At 41.9% G+C, this 19,823-nt stretch overlaps 1 protein-coding gene across 7 annotated transcripts in view; it reads right to left on the reverse strand.

Moving 5' to 3' along the window:
* The window catches only part of MANBA (mannosidase beta), a 56,738-nt gene extending 37,124 nt beyond the window's left edge, over window positions 1-19,614 (reverse strand). For all 7 annotated transcript variants that reach the window (XM_032110548.1, XM_032110545.1, XM_032110551.1 and 4 more), the window contains exons 1-6: window positions 19,351-19,614; window positions 9,329-9,423; window positions 8,727-8,832; window positions 6,608-6,778; window positions 3,874-3,997; window positions 1,297-1,472 (exon numbers count right to left, since the gene is read on the reverse strand). In XM_032110548.1, coding sequence (XP_031966439.1) covers window positions 1,297-1,472; window positions 3,874-3,997; window positions 6,608-6,778; window positions 8,727-8,832; window positions 9,329-9,423; window positions 19,351-19,539 — 861 coding nt within the window. In that variant the 5' untranslated portion in view covers window positions 19,540-19,614. The remainder of the gene's footprint in view (window positions 1-1,296; window positions 1,473-3,873; window positions 3,998-6,607; window positions 6,779-8,726; window positions 8,833-9,328; window positions 9,424-19,350) is intronic.
* Window positions 19,615-19,823: the final 209 nt, after the last annotated feature.

Here is a 19,823-nt window from a genome sequence, read left to right on the forward strand (position 1 = left end):
CACCTGATGTGAATTCGTGCAGCAAAGCCTTTTGTGCACAAAGAATAATGAAACACTGCTGCTTCTGCTCTGAAGGAAGTGCTTCCTCCCAGACTTGCAGTTGCACTATACTAACAGATCTCTTCTGGGGCTGGGGGTGGGACAACTAAATAAGCAAAAATAATTTCTGAAGTTTCACTTTTCAGCACCTGCTTAATATAATACATTAAAAAGCTAAGCAGAGACTAATGGTTGTTTTAAATGAAACTGGGTATTGGTGATTGCTCATGTAGCTTGCATGTCAGATGACAACATTAACAAAAACTATGTTTCTAGGCTTCTGTGACAAAATAAAACAAAGCACGTAAATGCACAAGTCACAAAATGTACAAACTAGAACATAAACATCCTGCTTGCTTTCTCTCCACTCAAACAACTGACAAGTGAACTCAAGAACACACACACAATGCAGTCAAACTGGGAAAACAGATGCAGATTTACACAGCAATGCAGAAAATCAGCAGAGCCAGTAAAATATAGAAAAGCTTGAGGGCAGGACCTCAAATGCTATTAACCGCCAGTATTGTCAGAAGCCCCAAATTCCTGCTCACAGCATATCACCACCCACAAATGTGTGTCCTGTGGCAGTGAAGGTCCCATGGAGAACTCCATCAGGCGTGGCTCCTGCTCCACCTGCCTGGGCTCCCACTCTGTCCACTGGCCTGAGCCTGATTTTTCAATTGAGTTTGCTCCTCACTAGAGTACCTTTTACCAGTCAAAAATTCCTCCTGAGATTTGCTGATCCAAAGGACAAGACAATGTAAGGAGTATTACTCCACAAAATTTTCTTTTGCTTTTATTTACCTGGAAGATTATCTACTAAGAGGTTTGAGAAATGTTTCCTCTCTGTCCTGGGACAATCATGCATATTGTAGTATATTCTGATCCCCGTCAGTCCAGTGAACAGTAGCATGTGAGATATCTGCTGCCAGTGAAGCGAAGCGACACAGGGTATCCAACGGTTATTTACCCAAATAACTCAAAATAGGTCATTTAACAGTGGCCAGTGTTATGTGATCTTTTTTCTAAGGCTTCATCATCTTTTTGCTCTGAACTACATAACTCCACAAACATCAGATTTTAAAAAGCAAAAGAACTCTTCTCCTACCCTGTAAGGGGTACAAGACTGTTGTTAAAAGTCAGGAACACAGTAAGGAATGGGAGGGAGGGCTAAAACTGGCACGAAGGCGAAAAGTCACATTGGAAACCAGGGGAAACATTTTGCAGCTGACTAGCTTTCCACACACACCTCCTTACCTTGTTGATGTTTACATGCAGCACAATGCTGCCTTCTCCAGGTTGAAGCCTCACACTGAACGTTTGCTGCGTTTTTAATTTGGGAATGTTCACAGTCACAAGACCTGCAACTGGCTTGGAGCTGACTACATCAAAAATAGACTCGACTTCAAGACACCACTGCTGAGCACTCTTTACTAAGTGAAGGGGGAGAAAAAAAATGGGAATTTAAGAATTATGTTTATATACCTATTAGTTAACACCACCTCTCATTAAAAAAAAATTCAAACACCTAAGAGTAAATTTAACAATTTTCAGGCTGTGTTTGAACCAGATCTACACGGTTAATCTTCTTACTTAGCTCATCTGTGTCAAAGAGAAGAGAACAATGCAATATGATTTATGTTTCTTAACTCTTTTTTTCATTCAAAAGCCATCCAGCCTTTTTTTTCAGAGCTCTGTACAAAAGTCAGAGACCTTGACACCAGTCACTTCATTAGGAAGGAATTTTTTCCCACCAACTCCCACAGACATTGTATTTGCTTTTAGTCAGCACTCATATGAACATGGTCCTCTTTGGGAAAGATTGTAATCACAAGCCAGTACAATCACTTTTGTCAATGAAACAAAAACAGTATTAACAGAAAATGATCTGAATTCATCCCAGACTCACTGGGCAAAATGAATGGAGCTACACTGGGGATGAATTGGGCCCACTGTGTCTAGACTTGACAGGCTATATCTTTATGTCTCCCACCAATGTGTCGTGGAGGAAACAAGTTAATGACTTCCCTGAGATCTCTCTGAAGCTACCACAGAGCGTCCTCTCTTTTACAGAACTTACTGAATAAGGAGAGCCAGGGTCAAGGGTACTCAAGATCTATGTGTAAATTTCCTACTAACTTCAGCAATTGAATTGCCTAGCCACTAACATAGCCTGGCTAATCCTATATTTCAAATGTTACATATTAACATACAAGCAAAAGCGAATAAAACAGAAAACAAGGAAAACTAGAACTAAGACACGTTTTGTATACCCAAACTACAAATAATTTACTTTCTCTTTTCATTTATATACTCAAGCTCTCCTTCTTCCACAAGAGAAAGAGAGCTCACTCCAAAAAACAAAGAATTGCATTCAGCCCTGGTGTGATTTTCACTGTCTTTCATAGAATGAAGAGCAACGATTGAGTTCCTGAGTTTATATTACACCCAGCATTACCCAGTGAAGACCAATTTTCTGAAATGTGGAAAAAGTTAAAAAAATACCCACTGTACAAGGGTCAGACATTACAGTGCATTTTTCCTTCCCTACAAAGACATATAAAAATTCCAGTCCATTCTTAACCGAATGATCTGTGGGGTCTAGGCACAGAAACGCAGAACAATGAATCTTTTACAGACTCAGTGGTCAAAAGGCTATGACACTGATGAACAATAAAAGTATGTAGGCAGCTTAAATTCAGGTTGTTCATTTACTCTTTCTTTTTCAAACGTTATTATGTTTAAATACTAATAAGCTCTTGCTCTGGTTCCAAGCCACTCTCTGCTGAATGAAAAGAGGTTTGCTCTCTCCACTTATCCAGAGAGCAAGACTTTACCTACCAGAAGGTGGAGTTGTGGGAATGTGGGAGGGACCAGAGAAGGTTTTTACTGTAACTAAATTTTAGAAAGCACACAGTCTGTGCTGGGGCTTTCCATGGAAATTCCAGTCGCGTTAATTCTAGCTAAGACCTGCAGCTATTTCAGGACGCTTTAGAAGCAGCCATGGAGTGATGTCTTCCTCTTTTATTCATACACAACAAATCTATTCCCAAGGGGCGAAATCCGCCCCAGTGCAGAGGACCCACGTGCGAGCCTTTACTCCACTGAAGACTGGGCTCAAGAGGCAGTGAAAAAACCACATGGGTGGTCTACAATGGGGCATATCACCGCTTGCAAAAAGTTTCAAAGGAAAATTAACTACTTTTGCTGAGCTGCAGTGATCTTCAGGACAAAGGAGAGGAAAATCAGAGACCACTGCAAGCGAGGAAACTGGTTTGGTAAGTTAGGTAGCAGGAATGCAGGAGGTTATCCTCTCCAGTTGCAGCTTTAACAATTATCCTTGCATAGCACGACTGCTTTTCTCTCTCAGACTTCATGTTGTGTCCTGAAAACTCAGCACTCTTCAAACTCTATTCACCGTGCATTTGTCTTTCCAACACAAAACCAAATTCCCATAGCAGCTTAGCCTTTGTTTTAAATGAAAGTGAGACATATTTACAGGGAGTCTTGGTCAAAACACATGCCAATATAAACGAGATTTTTAAAAACCAGAGAACAGGTACTAATCTCAATTATACTACATTTATTTCTGCAGTTATTCGGGTACTTTAAGCAAAAAAAAGATTCTGAATTCTAACACTTTTAACAGCTATTGCTTGTACTGAAGTACTGTTTCAATGCCTAAAAAAGGTGTGCTGTGGAAAGAACTACACACAAAGTCATAAAAAACCCCACAGAACATTTCCTAAACTGATAGTTAATTGGCTTAACAATAAAATGCTTTGTATTCCAAAGGTGAAACAACAATAAAAAGAAGAAGTGAAAGAGACTTACCAAAGAAAGGAGTTAAAGAAAAGTAAATCAGGTGATAATGGTTATAGGCCTCAATCCTAACATCTTTCCAGATTCCTTGAGTGGGAAAAGAAGGGCCCCAATCCCAACTAAATGAACACTGCTCCTGGAAAACAAAATTATTATGTTACAATTGCCTGTTTTTCACACAGACATTGATGCTGTACCAGAAATAAAAGACATTTGCTATCTGGGAATAAAATATTGATGTGCACTGAAAGAATTTTTCCAGTTTTCATAAACCCAAAGAGCTTACAGTATTTTCTTCTTATTTCTCAACCAGAACTCTGCTGGTACTACCTGTATTATATTAAAAAAAATTAATTTTGTATTAAACATCAAAGGTACAGAGAAATTTTGTACTACTGAAAGAGCAAAACAACACTTAGCATACCACTTAAAAAAAATGCCAACAAAACCCCAAACAGTAAAGATCCAAAAAATAATCCAGGAGAATATTCTCAATTCAGCTATGAATTATCTTAGTTTGTAATGTCAGTATTTAATTGTACACCTAAAAGACAAACTGAGCAGAAAACTGAGTTTAAAATGTTACAGTATTTTAGAAGAAAAGTATAAAATTAAAAATCATATATGAAATAGTTTATCTCCTATTTTTGGTTTAAACGCCACAGATTAATACAAGGAAAGAAATGGGTATGTCTGGTGCATTTGTGTAGTTCAGTCATGTTCACTGTTTCTCCCCTTTTTATGGTTCTCTTATACAAAAACAAAGGGAACAAAAACATGGTTGAGAAGTAGCTTAGTTCTGGTACTAACATCAGAATAACTGTCAGAATTATAAAATGCTGGTCAGGCAGAGAAGTGCGTACACTAATTTCCATTTAGCTGTTTTCAAACCTGGTCAGACCTCTACTTAACAAATCCCTTGACAACATCTATTCATCTGCCCTCCAAGTTTCACACAGCTCCAGCCCCCAAAGCAAATACAATGTACAGTGTACAGTGACACACAGTTCTAAATTTAGAGACTAATAACTTACAGCCAAGGCATACTAATTTGGGCAAACCACATTGCACAAGCCTGGCCCATCCCTTGTGTTGCCAGTCAGCCTCCCTGTCTATCAAATTGCAAAAGAGCCTTCCAGGAAGCAAACACTGCACCTATTTCAAAGGGAAAACCAGGAATAACATATTCTTAGAAAACATGTCCGATTGAAAGTCATTTTCCCTTTATAAAAAATAAACAAATGAATCACTGACAGATTGGCAGGTTTCACTACAATACTACAGAGACTGCTATCAGAAACAGTATCTCATAAGAACAATATGCCTGGATCACTGGAGTACATCAGCAGCGACAGGTTTCTGTTCTGCCACAAACTCCTATTTAGATTTAGTTAAGTTTACTGCACTTAATACTGCACCTGAACTGTGTAAACAGCTCTCCATTACTTTCAGATGGAAAGCATCCAGCTTATAGCAATGTCCTAGTTTATTTACTTTTAAACGTGATAGCTGCTGTTGTTGCCATATACTTCGAACTCGAAATGTTTCTGGAAATTTCTGGAGCAGCTTCCAAGTACACTCAAACAACTCATTTGAGGAAAAAACATTAGGGTATTTTCTTACAAATTTAAAGGTACAGTGCAGTGAAGCATAAAATCATTCCAGGCCACTTTTGCTCTATAAATAAAGACTACAGCTGTGTAAGTGCATTATTACTTGCAAGCCTCTCCTCGCACTGATTTCTAAGAAGCACATTAGACTCAGAAGAATTAATAAACTTTCTAAAATGTACAGAAAATAAAAGTAGCAGCAACTAGAAATAAAGACAGTATCTTAACCCTAAAGGATCTTTCCAGGACAACAAGGAGTCCATGTTTACATTAACAAATTTTAAAGAAAATTATATCCAGGTTTAAATTAACAGGATCCTAGTCATTTTTTGAGGAGACTCCAGAACGACTTTATTAGAAAGTTTGAAAATAATTAACAAGAAAGGCATTTAAGTGGAGACAAACGTGCAAAACCACCCAAAACCAGAAATTAGAAGACAAGATCATCTGGACATTGCCTCTATCTGCTGCAAAGCTATCAGAAATACATGAGATGCTACTCAAATGATAGTCTGCCTTTAGTTAAGTTTTAACAGCAAAGAAGCCACATCTTAAAATTTCTGAGCTTCATTCATTTATATTACATTGTTGTTTTCACTGAATATGTACTTACAAGTACTTTACTAAGATGAGAACAGGTCCCGTGTTACATAACACTTCTTGGGACATGCCCAGTATAAATAGCACAGCACATGAGCAACAGCAAACACTCACAAAGCTGCTTGGATGAGATTTTTACAGCCTTGGCAATACACACTGGTATTTGCAACAGTGAACTCTATTGTCAGCATACATTGCTAAACCCACCCAGTGGATCAAAATGTAATGATTACACATTTCCCACTGTGTATCTATCCTGTCCTCTTAGCTGAAAGTCTCCTTGCTGACCCTTTCATGAAAATAGCCTTTTAAACATTCTTATCACTTAGATATGAAGCCTGGCCTTCTTATGCCTCTTGTATTGTCAACATACAAGATTACAGGTTTCTAAGGGGGACGGGAGAAGGAAGCTGCAATGAAAAATATGCCCTACTTATAAAACTACATTGCAGATTTCAGAATACAACCGTAAGGACAGCTTGTGAAGCATTCCTCTTTCCCAGCCTGAAGCCAGAGACAGACAATTCTGCCCCTACCTTTCTGATGAAATTAACATGGCACTCTCCTTTCTGCACAGGTGGAGGGCACGCCGGGGGAATGCTGTGTGCTTTGTGACATCTGCTCTGCTCTGCTGCATACGAAACGGCTGACAAGAAACGGACTTCAACAAAATTGACCTCCTGGATCACACTGGTAATATCAAAGCTCTAGGACAAAACACAGAACAAAACCATTACATGTTGACATTTATATATGAGATTTATAATCTCTATTACATTGGGATTTTAATACCATACATATATTATTCAAAGGCTTTTGAAATACTGTCTCAGCGTGCTCCGGTTTTGAAGGAAGAGAAAAGCTATCTCATAAACTGAAAAAAAGAAAATACACAGGAATGTTCTAGATACAAGGAGATGTTTCTAGGCAAACCACTTTCCTCACACCGAGCCCTCACTGCAGGCTGCAGTGCTCTGCTTGGACACAGAAGTGCTTGAAAGACAAGGACAGCAAGAGAATCTTTACCCTCCTTCCCCATCCAGAACTCATCTGCATCTTTGGGAAGACACCTTATTCCAACTCAGAAAGCTGCTCCATACAGGAGTGTTTCCAGCTCACACTGTGCTGCCAGCTCATCTACCACAAGGCACTGAGCTGCCTTGTCCATGAACGCTGCAAAGCTGTATTTCATTCCCCAAAATGAAATGAGCTGCATTCTCACCTCCCAAATGTACAGACACACTTCTATGCCAGCACCAAATGAAGCATTTGGGGGCTTCCTCACCAGGTCACAAAATCACCTTCAACATGGCTGGATAAAAGGAGAAATGTTCCATTTCAGAACTATCCTGTGCTATCAAGACAATATGGTTCCAATGGCTAATACCCATTTATTCCTCAGAGTGCTCATTTGTGAAAAGCCAAGGAGAAAAGCAATTTTTTCTAATTTGGAAGCAGCCCAGCTAGCATCCCTTATTTCTGTAGCATACTGCAGGAAATTATAAAGCAAATAGCGTTCCCCAATCCAGAGCCTTCAGAGAGTCCTTTCTGCAGATGTTGCCATGTGGAACGGGTGAACAAGGCAGAAGTCTGGGTCACAGTAACCGCGGACTCAATTTAATGCAGTACACTCTGATTTTACAGTGAAGGCCATTTCATGAATTGTTACAATCTGACACAAAATGAAGTTGCAGAAATATGGACAAAATAATACCACTTCCTAAATTTACAGAGCCTGCTACTGACAAACTTTTAGATACTCTCCAAATAGTAAATAATGACAATTTCATAAAACCTCCATGAAATGTTTGATTTCACTGATGGTAAAACTAAGTCAAAGAGAAACTAAGTGGCTTGTCCTAGGTCACACAGACCCAGGTGGCAGAATCTAGCTCTTAGTCCAGAGCCTCTGCAATAAAACCTGCTGGAATGGTAAATGCTGAGATGTGGAGATGCCAGATTTCATTTGTAATTTAGTTATTCCACTATTATTCTTCCTTTAACTCTTCAGGTTTTTTGATCCTTTTCAGATAAAAGCAAGCATTTCTCCTTATGTTAATACCAGAATAATTTTGTATTTTAAAGCTATAAAATTAGTTGGAATGTTTTTGCTACTCTCAGGATCATTCCATAATGAGTACTCTCATGCTGACACAAGCGAAGCTCAAAAATGCAAGACAATGTTATCCAACGTGCAATATTAAACATAAACCACCCTCTTTAAAAACCAAAAGCATGAAAACACAAAGGCTTTACAATATGTGCATTTTCATTGCAGTATTCACATGTAAACCATTCTAATACCAATTAGTAAGCAGATTTACAGCTAATAAAACAGATTTAAGCTTACGTTTTCTTGGAGCTGGGACACATCCCAAGAAGCAAGATGTATTATTAGCTGAACTGATCCTCTTGCATTGGTCCTCTCATTTAGGACAAGGCACATTCACTTCTAGATATGACACCGTAGCTCGTGAAAATGGAAGTACGCTTCTCTTTTTAACATTTACCTGATAACACACGCAGTCCTCAGGTCAACACTTTCTGCATCCAACCACCTACTTTTATGGGTACTTGAATGCACTGAAAATGCTCAGAACAACAGAGCTTTGAAGAAAAAACAGAAGCACCTTCAGAAATAAACACATTACTTACATATCTGTTGAACATGTTGTCTGTTCTCCCAACTGTGACATTGTTGAGCAGGATCTGTGCTACTGTATCTACTCCCTCGAAAACCAAATTCACTTTCTGCCACTTTCTACGGAAGAAAACATATGTGTGGAAAGTTAAGGACACACAAGAAACAGACAATATAAAAAAGTGTATTGCTATTGTACCAGCAGTTGCCTCAGCTACCTGCAAAAACATTTGACTCAGTGTAGCTACATTGTATCTTTAAATGCTCAAATTAAGATGACAGCTGAAGTAGCTCAAGTTAGCATGTTCAAGAACACCGCACCATATATAACACGTTCACATACCCACCAGATATTAGATGGGATAGCTTTCAATTACCCTAAGAATTATCTTTTCTCAGTTGACAATTCATAAGTAAATTTTAACAATCCATTTTTAAAAAAAGGAAAAAGCAACAATTGAAGTGTTCTGTAGCAACAGATTTGCAGCTGCACATGATTGCATAATTTGTTTTATCAGATACAAAAGTATTAAGCAGATTTTGAGCTGATGGATTAACTTGCAATTCTCCATGAAAGATGGCACAGAACTATTTTAGACATATCTTTACTGCCTACCTGACGTCAAAAGGAGTTTTGAACGTCCTGCTGTAAGTCCAGTTATCTAGTGAGATCCATCTGTACATCACATCATTAAATCTGTAGTATGGATCCTAGTAACAGACCAACAAAAAGAAAATTACAAGATTTATTAATAGTGTTACTACATAAAAAGAATCACAATGTCCATTAGATGAACACTTCTTATTTCAGTCAGTCTGCAAATGCAAAATCCATCTTAGTCCTGATACTCCTTGTAACCTTTGAAATTTCACGTGAAAGCAAAGCTTTAGTAATATTTGGCTTTATTTATATAGGTCAAAACCCTTTCTGCTATAATCACTCAAACTAGAAGCAGCAGGATTTGTTTTTACAGTCTGGAAATTAACCAATAAATCAAGAGAGCTTCTGACTTAATGAGAGGAACAGAAACATGATCACCCTCGTAATTATGGAGAAAGTAAGACTAATAGGATTTTAAGAGGCAAAGAAACAGCATTTTAGGCCTCTAGGGACAGCAGTGAACAAATCTCTAGTTTAAAGTTATTGCAAATACTCCACTTGTTTCTTGTCAGCTAGTTTTGCTGTGGTAAGGATAAACAAAATTGTTTTATGTGGAGGGATGGAAAAAGAGAAGAATGAGAAGCAACGTGATTTTGGTTTTGGTATAAAACTAAATGACTACTTTTGAGAATAGTACTGCATTTACACCAAATGTGCCCTTCTCCCTTTAACCACACTATCTAGGAAGAATAGAAGGCACAGTTGGTCTAAGCTACATCCTCAGCCTTTCTGGCTTCATGCTGTATTTGTTACCTTATGGCGGGTTGCAATGTCCCTGACCCAGGTTAAAGAACCTGACACCCCATGGCCTTGCACCTCACACAGAGGCAGCAGAAGAGCACAGTGCCCATCCCATGTCGGAGTGCAGGAAGGCACAGTGCCCCATCCCATGTCAGAGTGCAGGAAGGCACAGTGCCCCATCCCATGTCGGAGTGCAGGAAGGCACAGTGCCCCATCCCGTGTCGGAGTGCAGGAAGGCACAGTGCCCCATCCCGTGTCAGAGTGCAGGAAGGCACAGTGCCCCATCCCGTGTCAGAGTGCAGGAAGGCACAGTGCCCCATCCCACGTCAGAGTGCAGGAAGGCACAGTGCCCCATCCCACGTCAGAGTGCAGGAAGGCACAGTGCCCATCCCACGTCAGAGTGCAGGAAGGCACAGTGCCCCATCCCGTGTCAGAGTGCAGGAAGGCACAGTGCCCATCCCACGTCAGAGTGCAGGAAGGCACAGTGCCCCATCCCGTGTCGGAGTGCAGGAAGGCACAGTGCCCCATCCCACGTCAGAGTGCAGGAAGGCACAGTGCCCCATCCCGTGTCAGAGTGCAGGAAGGCACAGTGCCCCATCCCACGTCAGAGTGCAGGAAGGCACAGTGCCCATCCCATGTCAGAGTGCAGGAAGGCACAGTGCCCATCCCACGTCAGAGTGCAGGAAGGCACAGTGCCCATCCCGTGTCAGAGTGCAGGAAGGCACAGTGCCCCATCCCGTGTCAGAGTGCAGGAAGGCACAGTGCCCATCCCATGTCGGAGTGCGGGAAGGCACAGTGCCCATCCCATGTCGGAGTGCGGGAAGGCACAGTGCCCCATCCCATGTCAGAGTGCGGGACGGCACAGTGCCCATCCCATGTCGGAGTGCAGGAAGGCACAGTGCCCCATCCCATGTCAGTGTGCAGGAAGGCACAGTGCCCCATCCCGTGTCAGAGTGCAGGAAGGCACAGTGCCCCATCCCATGTCAGAGTGCAGGAAGGCACAGTGCCCCATCCCGTGTCAGAGTGCAGGAAGGCACAGTGCCCATCCCATGTCAGAGTGCGGGAAGGCACAGTGCCCCATCTCATGTCAGAGTGCAGGAAGGCACAGTGCCCATCCCATGTCAGAGTGCGGGAAGGCACAGTGCCCCATCTCATGTCAGAGTGCAGGAAGGCACAGTGCCCATCCCATGTCGGAGTGCAGGAAGGCACAGTGCCCCATCCCGTGTCAGTGTGCAGGAAGGCACAGTGCCCCATCCCATGTCAGTGTGCAGGAAGGCACAGTGCCCCATCCCATGTCAGAGTGCAGGAAGGCACAGTGCCCATCCCATGTCGGAGTGCAGGAAGGCACAGTGCCCCATCCCATGTCAGAGTGCAGGAAGGCACAGTGCCCATCCCATGTCAGAGTGCGGGAAGGCACAGTGCCCCATCCCGTGTCAGAGTGCAGGAAGGCACAGTGCCCATCCCGTGTCAGAGTGCAGGAAGGCACAGTGCCCCATCCCATGTCAGTGTGCAGGAAGGCACAGTGCCCCATCCCATGTCAGAGTGCAGGAAGGCACAGTGCCCATCCCATGTCGGAGTGCAGGAAGGCACAGTGCCCCATCCCATGTCGGAGTGCAGGAAGGCACAGTGCCCCATCCCGTCTCAGTGCAGGTACCCGCGGCCTGGCAGCCCCGTTCCAGCCTCTGCCGCCGCTGCCCGGCTGAGCTGCTGCCCCGAAACAAAGGCCAGTCTCTTCTGGCCTGCATGACTCAACCCCGGCTCAGAGGGAGGGGAGCTGCGTTAAGGTTTGCTTTGATAGCAGTGTTCCAACAGTACCAACACACTGAACTACCCGCCCTGAATATCCAAATTCACACTGAAGAAAATCTGACCAGCTTTTTTTTTTTTTTCCTACTTGCTGGAACTTAATTTTTCTCCCCATTTTAAGAGTCAGTAGAGATAGTAAATACATTATGGATTTGAAATCTTCTGAAAAAAATTGTCTCATACCTCATATTTATTTTGCACCTAACAGGGTCAGGCTTTGTAATATACACATAAACCTATTATAGCAGAGCAAAATCGTAACATCTAAGTGACTCTCCTCAGCAGCGCAGTCCCTTCTGGAGTCCTACAGTAATACAAACATCATTCCTTGGGCTCATACCGAGGAAAAGGTGTCACCTTGCCTCTATCAATCAAATTTCTTACTACAAGGGAAGAGTCAAAAAGGAAAAGTCTTGTCACCTTAGTGAAACTGTGACCTCTGTAATGATAATACAGTGTATACTCTAAAAGTTAAGTCATCGTGAGCTTACCAGAACTATTACTGAATTTTAAGACATTCATACCATTACTTTTGGGGAATATATCTCAGACATTTATTAAGATGCAAAATTTAAGGCTAAGAAAAGCATATTAATATGCAAAATTTAGGCTCATGAAAGAAACTCCACTGAGATCATTGTACTGAGATAATGAAAGGCAAGCATTGAATGTCAGAGACTGTGAAACCCCCCAATATGTACTTTACAACGGTCTTGCTTTAACATTATACACCATCTTATATATTTTTACATATACATACATATTCGTATTAAACATCACATACTGTTTTATTTCACATTATGCTTTGAAAAATGTGCAAGTTAAATTTCAGTAATTGCCATTTGTATGTGTGAAATATTTAACAAAAGGTGTGAGATGAAAGTTGCAAATGCACTATCAACAGCAGACTGTAAAGCCATTTGGTTAACGGTCAAAAATCGACATCAGTGTCTCGGCAAAGATGCACAAAGAAACCTTCACCATTTCTCCCACAACAGCACAGATACAGAGATGTCAATGAACAAAGTCCTGACTTCTGGAAAACACAAAACCGGTTGTCTAGGAGCAGAAATGTAGGAATATTTTACCAGAGGCAGAAATCATTGCCAAACGGGCTCTTACAGGCATTTACAGAGTGGCATGTTTAAATCTCAGAACGTACTGAAGATCCTTCTTCCTGAAGGAGCTTCCTTTTCTAGTCTAAAGCCTTCAAACTTCAAGAAATGCACTGACTGCTAAAATAGGTGTCATAGAAGGTGCTAATTAGCCCTTCTGACTCACAGGCATCCGCCCTTTCAGATGGAAAGCTCACAGTTCCGTGTACCTTCATGTAAAACTTAACAGCTTACTGATATCATTGCTACATAACCAGTAAGACAGCTCATATATCACACAGAAAAGCTGTTAAGTGCTAATAACTGGTCAGTCATATTAACCATGACAAATGTTGATTGTTATGCAATCAGTCGTGGCAACGTTCAAGCAATGCTTTTAAGACAATTCTCAAGATTCAGGAGAAACGCGTGACCACAGCAAAGTCCTCTAAGAAAGCAGAATTACTTCTCCAATACACTTCTGAGGTTATTGACTTTTTCATTATTAAATACAACTGTTCTGAGTGCCGGAAGATGTACCCCTGTAAGTCAAATTGTTTGGATTTCTCTGAAACAGAATTTCATCCCACGTGAAATCATTTCACATCAAAATTAAAGGCTTAGTTCAAAAAGTGCATGCAAAACCCCACAAATTTAAAACTCTTAAAGGCACAAGGAGAAACTGAAAGATGGTAGGAAATAGGCTGCACATCCATTAAATACACTTCACATTCAATAGCTCAACAGCTCAATGTGTTCCTGGAAGCAATTCATAGAGGGGTGGAGTCAACTACGGCTATTTTTAGATCCCACCAAACATAACAGCCTTGCATTTTCCTGCTCCCTGCAATTTGGGGAAAAATCTGAAGCACTCAAACTGCCTGCCTGTTTGTTCCCTGCTCCCAACCTCAACGCTGTAAGCAAGCAGCAAACCACCTGCTGAGATTAGGTAAAAAGCCCTGCTACAGATCATCAAAAGGAAGCAGTTTCCCGGTCGGATAACAGGACATCAGCGGGACTTCAAAAGCACTGGCAGCACTACAATGAAGGCCAGATGGAAGCTTGTCCTTGCAATGATTTTAAGGGGATATTGAAAAGCTACGCTGATAAAAGCTTCTCCTGTTAAGGAGGAAATGGATGAGACATGAACACATGAGACGTGAGGCTCCAAGCCCAAGTGAGCGAGTGGTGCCAGGCACACCCTGGCCCAATGAAGAGACACCTCCAGGCCCCCACACTCCAGGAGTTCTGAGGGGCATGGCACAAACACCTGAATTACACCAGACGGAGTCAGCTGTACACGGGGGGAAGATCTGCATATAATGAAATAAAGTATGAAATAAAAAATGTAATAAAGAGAACAAAAACCAGATTCCTTTGCCTTACCCTGCTTTTGTTATGGTCTAATTTGAAGTCACCTTGCATGCTCTTCTCTCATAAATTAACTCTGCTGGTATTTTATCATGTACACCGTAAGAAAATTCTGATGGTGCAACAGATTACCAAAATAAAATTTGCAAGTGATGTTTCACAATTTACGGTTTAATGATTCTGCTGTGCCCAACTTCAGACTGGAAGCGAAATAGTTAATATATACTTAATATATACTTATCTATACCCATGTGCTCCTTGACATCACAAGTGATAGCAGTCAGGACACTTACACAATTTTCACAGCTTGAAGTCAGGCTGAACTAACAGTAGTGACAAATGGATTGTATTCTTGGAACGTGAGTTTTGGAAGTTCCTCCTAAAGTAACTAATTGTCAGTAGCTGCTCTCAGAAAGCAGTAAACTGAATGCCACTGTCAATGTTCAAGATGTGTCACAACTGAACACTAGGCCAAATATGACTAAAGAGTTAAGATACTAATACCCACTGCATAATATTATTTGAATACTGTGATGTATTTAACAGACCACTGTAACTTTTCTCTCTTTTAATATCACAAGCTTTTGAAAGAAACACTTAAGTGCCTTTTAATACTTACGCAAAGTTTTACTAAGGCTTTTGAACGTTTCCACATATGTTCTCACAGTTCAGCAGAGCACCTATATTTCAGTGGAAAATAATATAATAATCAACTATTCCATCATCAATGAATGCCATCTAACCTGAATAGAACCATAGGATACCCAGTGGAATTGTTACCTGGCTTGCTCCAAAAAATCTAAGTTGTGATGAAGTGTCAGAAAATAAACAACAGAGTATTTTATACAAATGCAGAACAAGCTACAGAAAAGCACACTACTTTCCAGAAACACAGAACTACCAGTTGGGGTATATAAACTTCTAATAAATTTTAATATCTGAGTATGACCAAGATCACTGTGAGCTTCTCTGTAAAGTGCATGCCCTTGTCTGTCAGGCCAGAAAATGCAGTGTTACCCAGCCCCTATATCAGCATCACACTTGCAGACCTCTCGTAATGGTCTATGCAAATCTAAGTGACAGCTAATAAGACAAAATAGCCTTATGTATGAATGCAAATGGCTGGCATATGAGAAAATCCAGCTACAACAGCCATATTCATCAGAACTGAAAATTTACAGGTGTCACCTGCCAACAAGAAATGGCACAGTGCAGAACTTGGAGAGTAAATGGTAGAGGATGCCTATTTCCAGCACACAGACTTAATATACAAGTTACCTGTGGGTACATATGGCTTATCAGAACAGTGGTCAAAAGCAGAATCTTCAGACAAAATGGTTTTGGCAAATCTTTTTCCAGAGCTGCAGGGTTAGGAACAGATTCACTGCAAGTTTGTAAAATGTCTGCATTCAAAATGAAGCTTTGCACTAACTTTATTCAAGTGACTATTACCCTTCTTTATGTGTATTTCTCATGTGTTTTCTTAATTTTACATTTAAATAATAGTACGGGCTACAGTGTCTTAATGAAATGTTATTAAAACAATCAAGTCAAACACATAATCTGATGCAATCTCCTGGCCCTAGAGCTTTTATCATAGATAATCCAACATTTGAACTACATTGATTGAATATGAAAGAAAATAATACTTTAGTAGGGAACTCAAGGGTCTTCCCCAAGAGCATTTTTTGAGACACATGCATTTCGTGCATTCAGGAAGATGTGTTTCTCCAATGTATATTTTATGAGCCAGAGTAAAGATATCTCTAGAACAAATGCTAAGAGGATCCAGAGAGATGAGTAATGAACCCTCAGCATCAGAGAGATGTTTTTCAAGTGTATGGCCTGCACAGCAGATTAAAGTAAGGCTACAGACACGCAGTCAGCTACAGCATCCCTGTGCAAAAACAGTTTGTGTGTCGACCTAAATTTGAAATGAACCACACAGTGATAAATTGCTTGCAGCCTACTCTTGCAATCTAAGCCACATTCTGAAGGCTTAATATTCATCAGCTTACCCCTGCTGCCCTCCTTCCCCTCATTTGTGAGATGCCCACTAAGCTACATTGCAGGAGTAGGGCCTTCCAAATTTTGCTTTAAATTTCCCTTTTGGGTGCTAATCCATTGAAAATCTCACAGATACAGAAGCAAAGGATGCAGTGCTATTTGCCATTTCAAATCACACAGAAAAACGGCATGTAGACTTCACCAGGTGAACACAGGGGTCCTGCTATCCAGAATGATTTTGTTCCCACTAGCTTTGTTCTCCTATTTCCTGGTACAGCTTTTCAGACCAATCTCCACTTTTGATTACAAGTTGCATTACTGATCTGGTAACATCTTCTGTAAGATGAATAAAGATCCTATATTCCATTGCAAAGAGCAAAAGGAGCAAATGAAAAAAATATCTAAGATCAAAACTTGTATTTAGGCATCTATAATAAATCTCCTACTTCTATACTTGACACAACACCAAAAAGGGCTGATTTCCAGAGATAATGAACTCTGAAAAAATGGAGCAACCAGTGCTCCATGCCTCTACAATTACAGCAGTGCGCATGCTTTTGTAAAAATAGGAGTATGATTTTAGGCAGCTGCACTTGAAAACCTTTGGTCACATTCACCGCAGTGAATAACCCTCAGGACAAACAGCTGAGCCCTCCTCTGGAGCACGAAGCCTCGAACTGCAATAACGAATGATGTCACTGACTCCCTCCAAACAACTCAGGCTTGCTGCTTCGCAGAATGCAACACCTTTGGTGACAAGGATTGAATACATCTAACACCATCTGGAATAGGTTTCAAATCTGCTAAGGTTGCTCCCCTGTTTTTGTATGGCCTCCATTCTATCTTTTAAATAAAAATATGATTTTAAAATAATTTAGTTATCCTGGTGCAAATTTGTGTGAATGCTTCTTTCTGTAAACTGAGCTTTGCTAAAGTGAGTAAGAACGGGTTTAATTAAGATGGCCTTGAGTTACCTGTACACATCTATACATAGAAACAGTTATCTCATTCTGAGCTTGGAACTAGCCAGCCACCAGCTGGGTCCAGTCCAGAGGTCAAGCAACCAGACTAGTGAACCATTTTGGTTAACTCAGCACCTCGACAGTAACACCACCAATTTAGCAACAGCTTCCAGTCCACAGCAGGTTCATACCCGGCCGTACCAGCACGTGTTTGGAGCAAGTTCTTACTTGTATTCAAGTAAACATGTAAGGGACCACAACCAACCATCATCGATTTAATTAGCCAAGCATCCACTGCTGCCCAGCCGGCTGACTAACCTCTCATGCTTCTGTGCAGACTTGGGATTCTGCCCAGGCACGTGAGAGTTCATCATCCTCATTTCCAAATACACTGCTAAACTGCAAGTCAGTGTGCAGCCATGCAGCTAAATTAGCAATCACACCTTCTCACTTCCTAAGTGTACCTAGTGTGAGTAGTTAAATGTGAGTCTTTCATTACATCATTGTCTTGCACGTCTGAGTCAGTGCATTGGTCACAGTTTCTCCTGGATGATTATTCACACTTCTTGCACAGCACCTCCCAGAACAGCCAAACATCCCAGATGTTCAGTTTACCTTGTGCACTTTTGCATCAGAGAAACCGGCACAGCTCCCTTAACCGATCCTCCACATAAAGTCTCCCTGGCCCCTGCACATTTGAAAACTATAGAAAAGCCCTTCCGAAACCTTAATTCTCTATGTCCAAGATGTCACATCACTGAGCACACAGACGTTAAAACAAGAGATCATCATAGCTCTGCCTACCCCTTCGTAACATATTTCTTTTTCCAATGTTGATGCTTTGTATCTGGCAATGACACTCTTTGGAATCTATTATTAGTGCTGGGATTCCCAACCTGTGCCAACACAGAAAATGCTAAAATTATCCTGACCAAAGGGTGTCACTTTCTCCTTTTACCTCTCTAACTTTAATCAGAGTATAATAAGCTGAAGGATAAAAACTGAGAAATAGAAAATACAAAATGCATGCATCCAGAATGTGTTTTTAAAATAAATTATGTGCAAAAACCACACCATTGGGCCCACAATAAAGGAGGGATAATATGACATACTCACAGCATACAACAGTACTTTACATTTTCCAGCACAGAACTGTATGTATCACCTTTGTAGATGACTTTGTTAACTTCACTGTGTTTTGTTTCTTTTCCTTGTTCCAGGTACATGTTCCATTTTCTTCGTTTCCTTTTAAAAAGGCATCTTATTTCAACAATGACGCAGTTAATGCCACGTTTCTTGTCAGGTCTGAGTCACAAGCACCTTATGCTAGTATCAGAATACTTTGCTATCAATCTGCAACTGCAGTTTTGAAAATTTGTACAAGAAAGTGGTTGCTGCCTTTTTATAAACTTAAAAACGTAATATAAGCAAGCATAAACAGAAGCAGAAAAGCTTCTTCAAAGTGTTACGACAGGAGCTTGTCCTTTAAATTTAATGTCTGTTCTTGTGTTTCAGAATATACGAGAATATATTTAGGCAGAATGGGTGTATATGTTCTCCACTGTTCTGATACTCTCTGCAAGTTTTAAAAGGGCTTTTTAATCGCCTGAAATCCCTAAACTTATTGCATCAACAAGCCAAACTTTAGGAGGGTGGGTTTAACTTTTCATTCTCTTGAGGTATCACTGTAGATAAGCATGACTTACATGCTGTGAGGGTATTGCAGGTATCTGGTGTCAGCACCTTGGCTGCGTGTCAAAACCACAATCTCACATACTGCAAAACTTCCATTTGTATCCTCGGCCTTATGTGCGACTGAGGACACTTCAGCCACCAAACGAAGCCCGGCTGCTGCACCGGCGACGCCAACCAACCCTGCAGTGGCCGGGCAGCTCCGGGGACGGAGCAGAGTTTTGGGGGGCTGGTTCTCCCCTCCGAGGCGGGCTGCCCACGGCGGGTGGGGCTGCTCCTCGGCCCGGCTCTCCGAGTACCGTACCTGGATGAGGCCCCTGCAGAGCAGCGCGGTGTGAACGCAGCCCGGCACCTCCGCTCGGAGCGACACCGACCCGTTCCCGCTGCGGAGCCGCCAGCTCCCCCTCAGGCTGCGCACCTCCGGGCCGCCCGCGGCCACCGCCAGCGGCAACAGCAGCACGGGCAGCAGCGGCAGCAGCGCCGCGGGGCCCATGGCGACAGCCACCGGCAGCTACGAACTGGAGCAGTGCTTTGAAGGAAGGAGGAGAGGGAGGGAGGAAGGAAGGGAGGAGGCCGGCGCTGCTGAGGGCGATGCAGCGCGGCTGCGCGCGGGGCGTGCGGGCGGCCGGGGGCGGCTCTGGCCCGGCCGAGCGCGGTGCGCGGAACGCGAGCGGCAGCGGCCGCGTTCCCGCCCCGGCTGCAGCGGCCGCTGGCAGCGCACAGCCCTGCCCGAGCAAGTCGGCGAAGCGGCGGGTTGGTGTTATTTTTTTCCTCCAA

This window comes from Corvus moneduloides, chromosome 5, assembly GCF_009650955.1.
Source record: "Corvus moneduloides isolate bCorMon1 chromosome 5, bCorMon1.pri, whole genome shotgun sequence".
Taxonomy (NCBI): domain Eukaryota; kingdom Metazoa; phylum Chordata; class Aves; order Passeriformes; family Corvidae; genus Corvus; species Corvus moneduloides.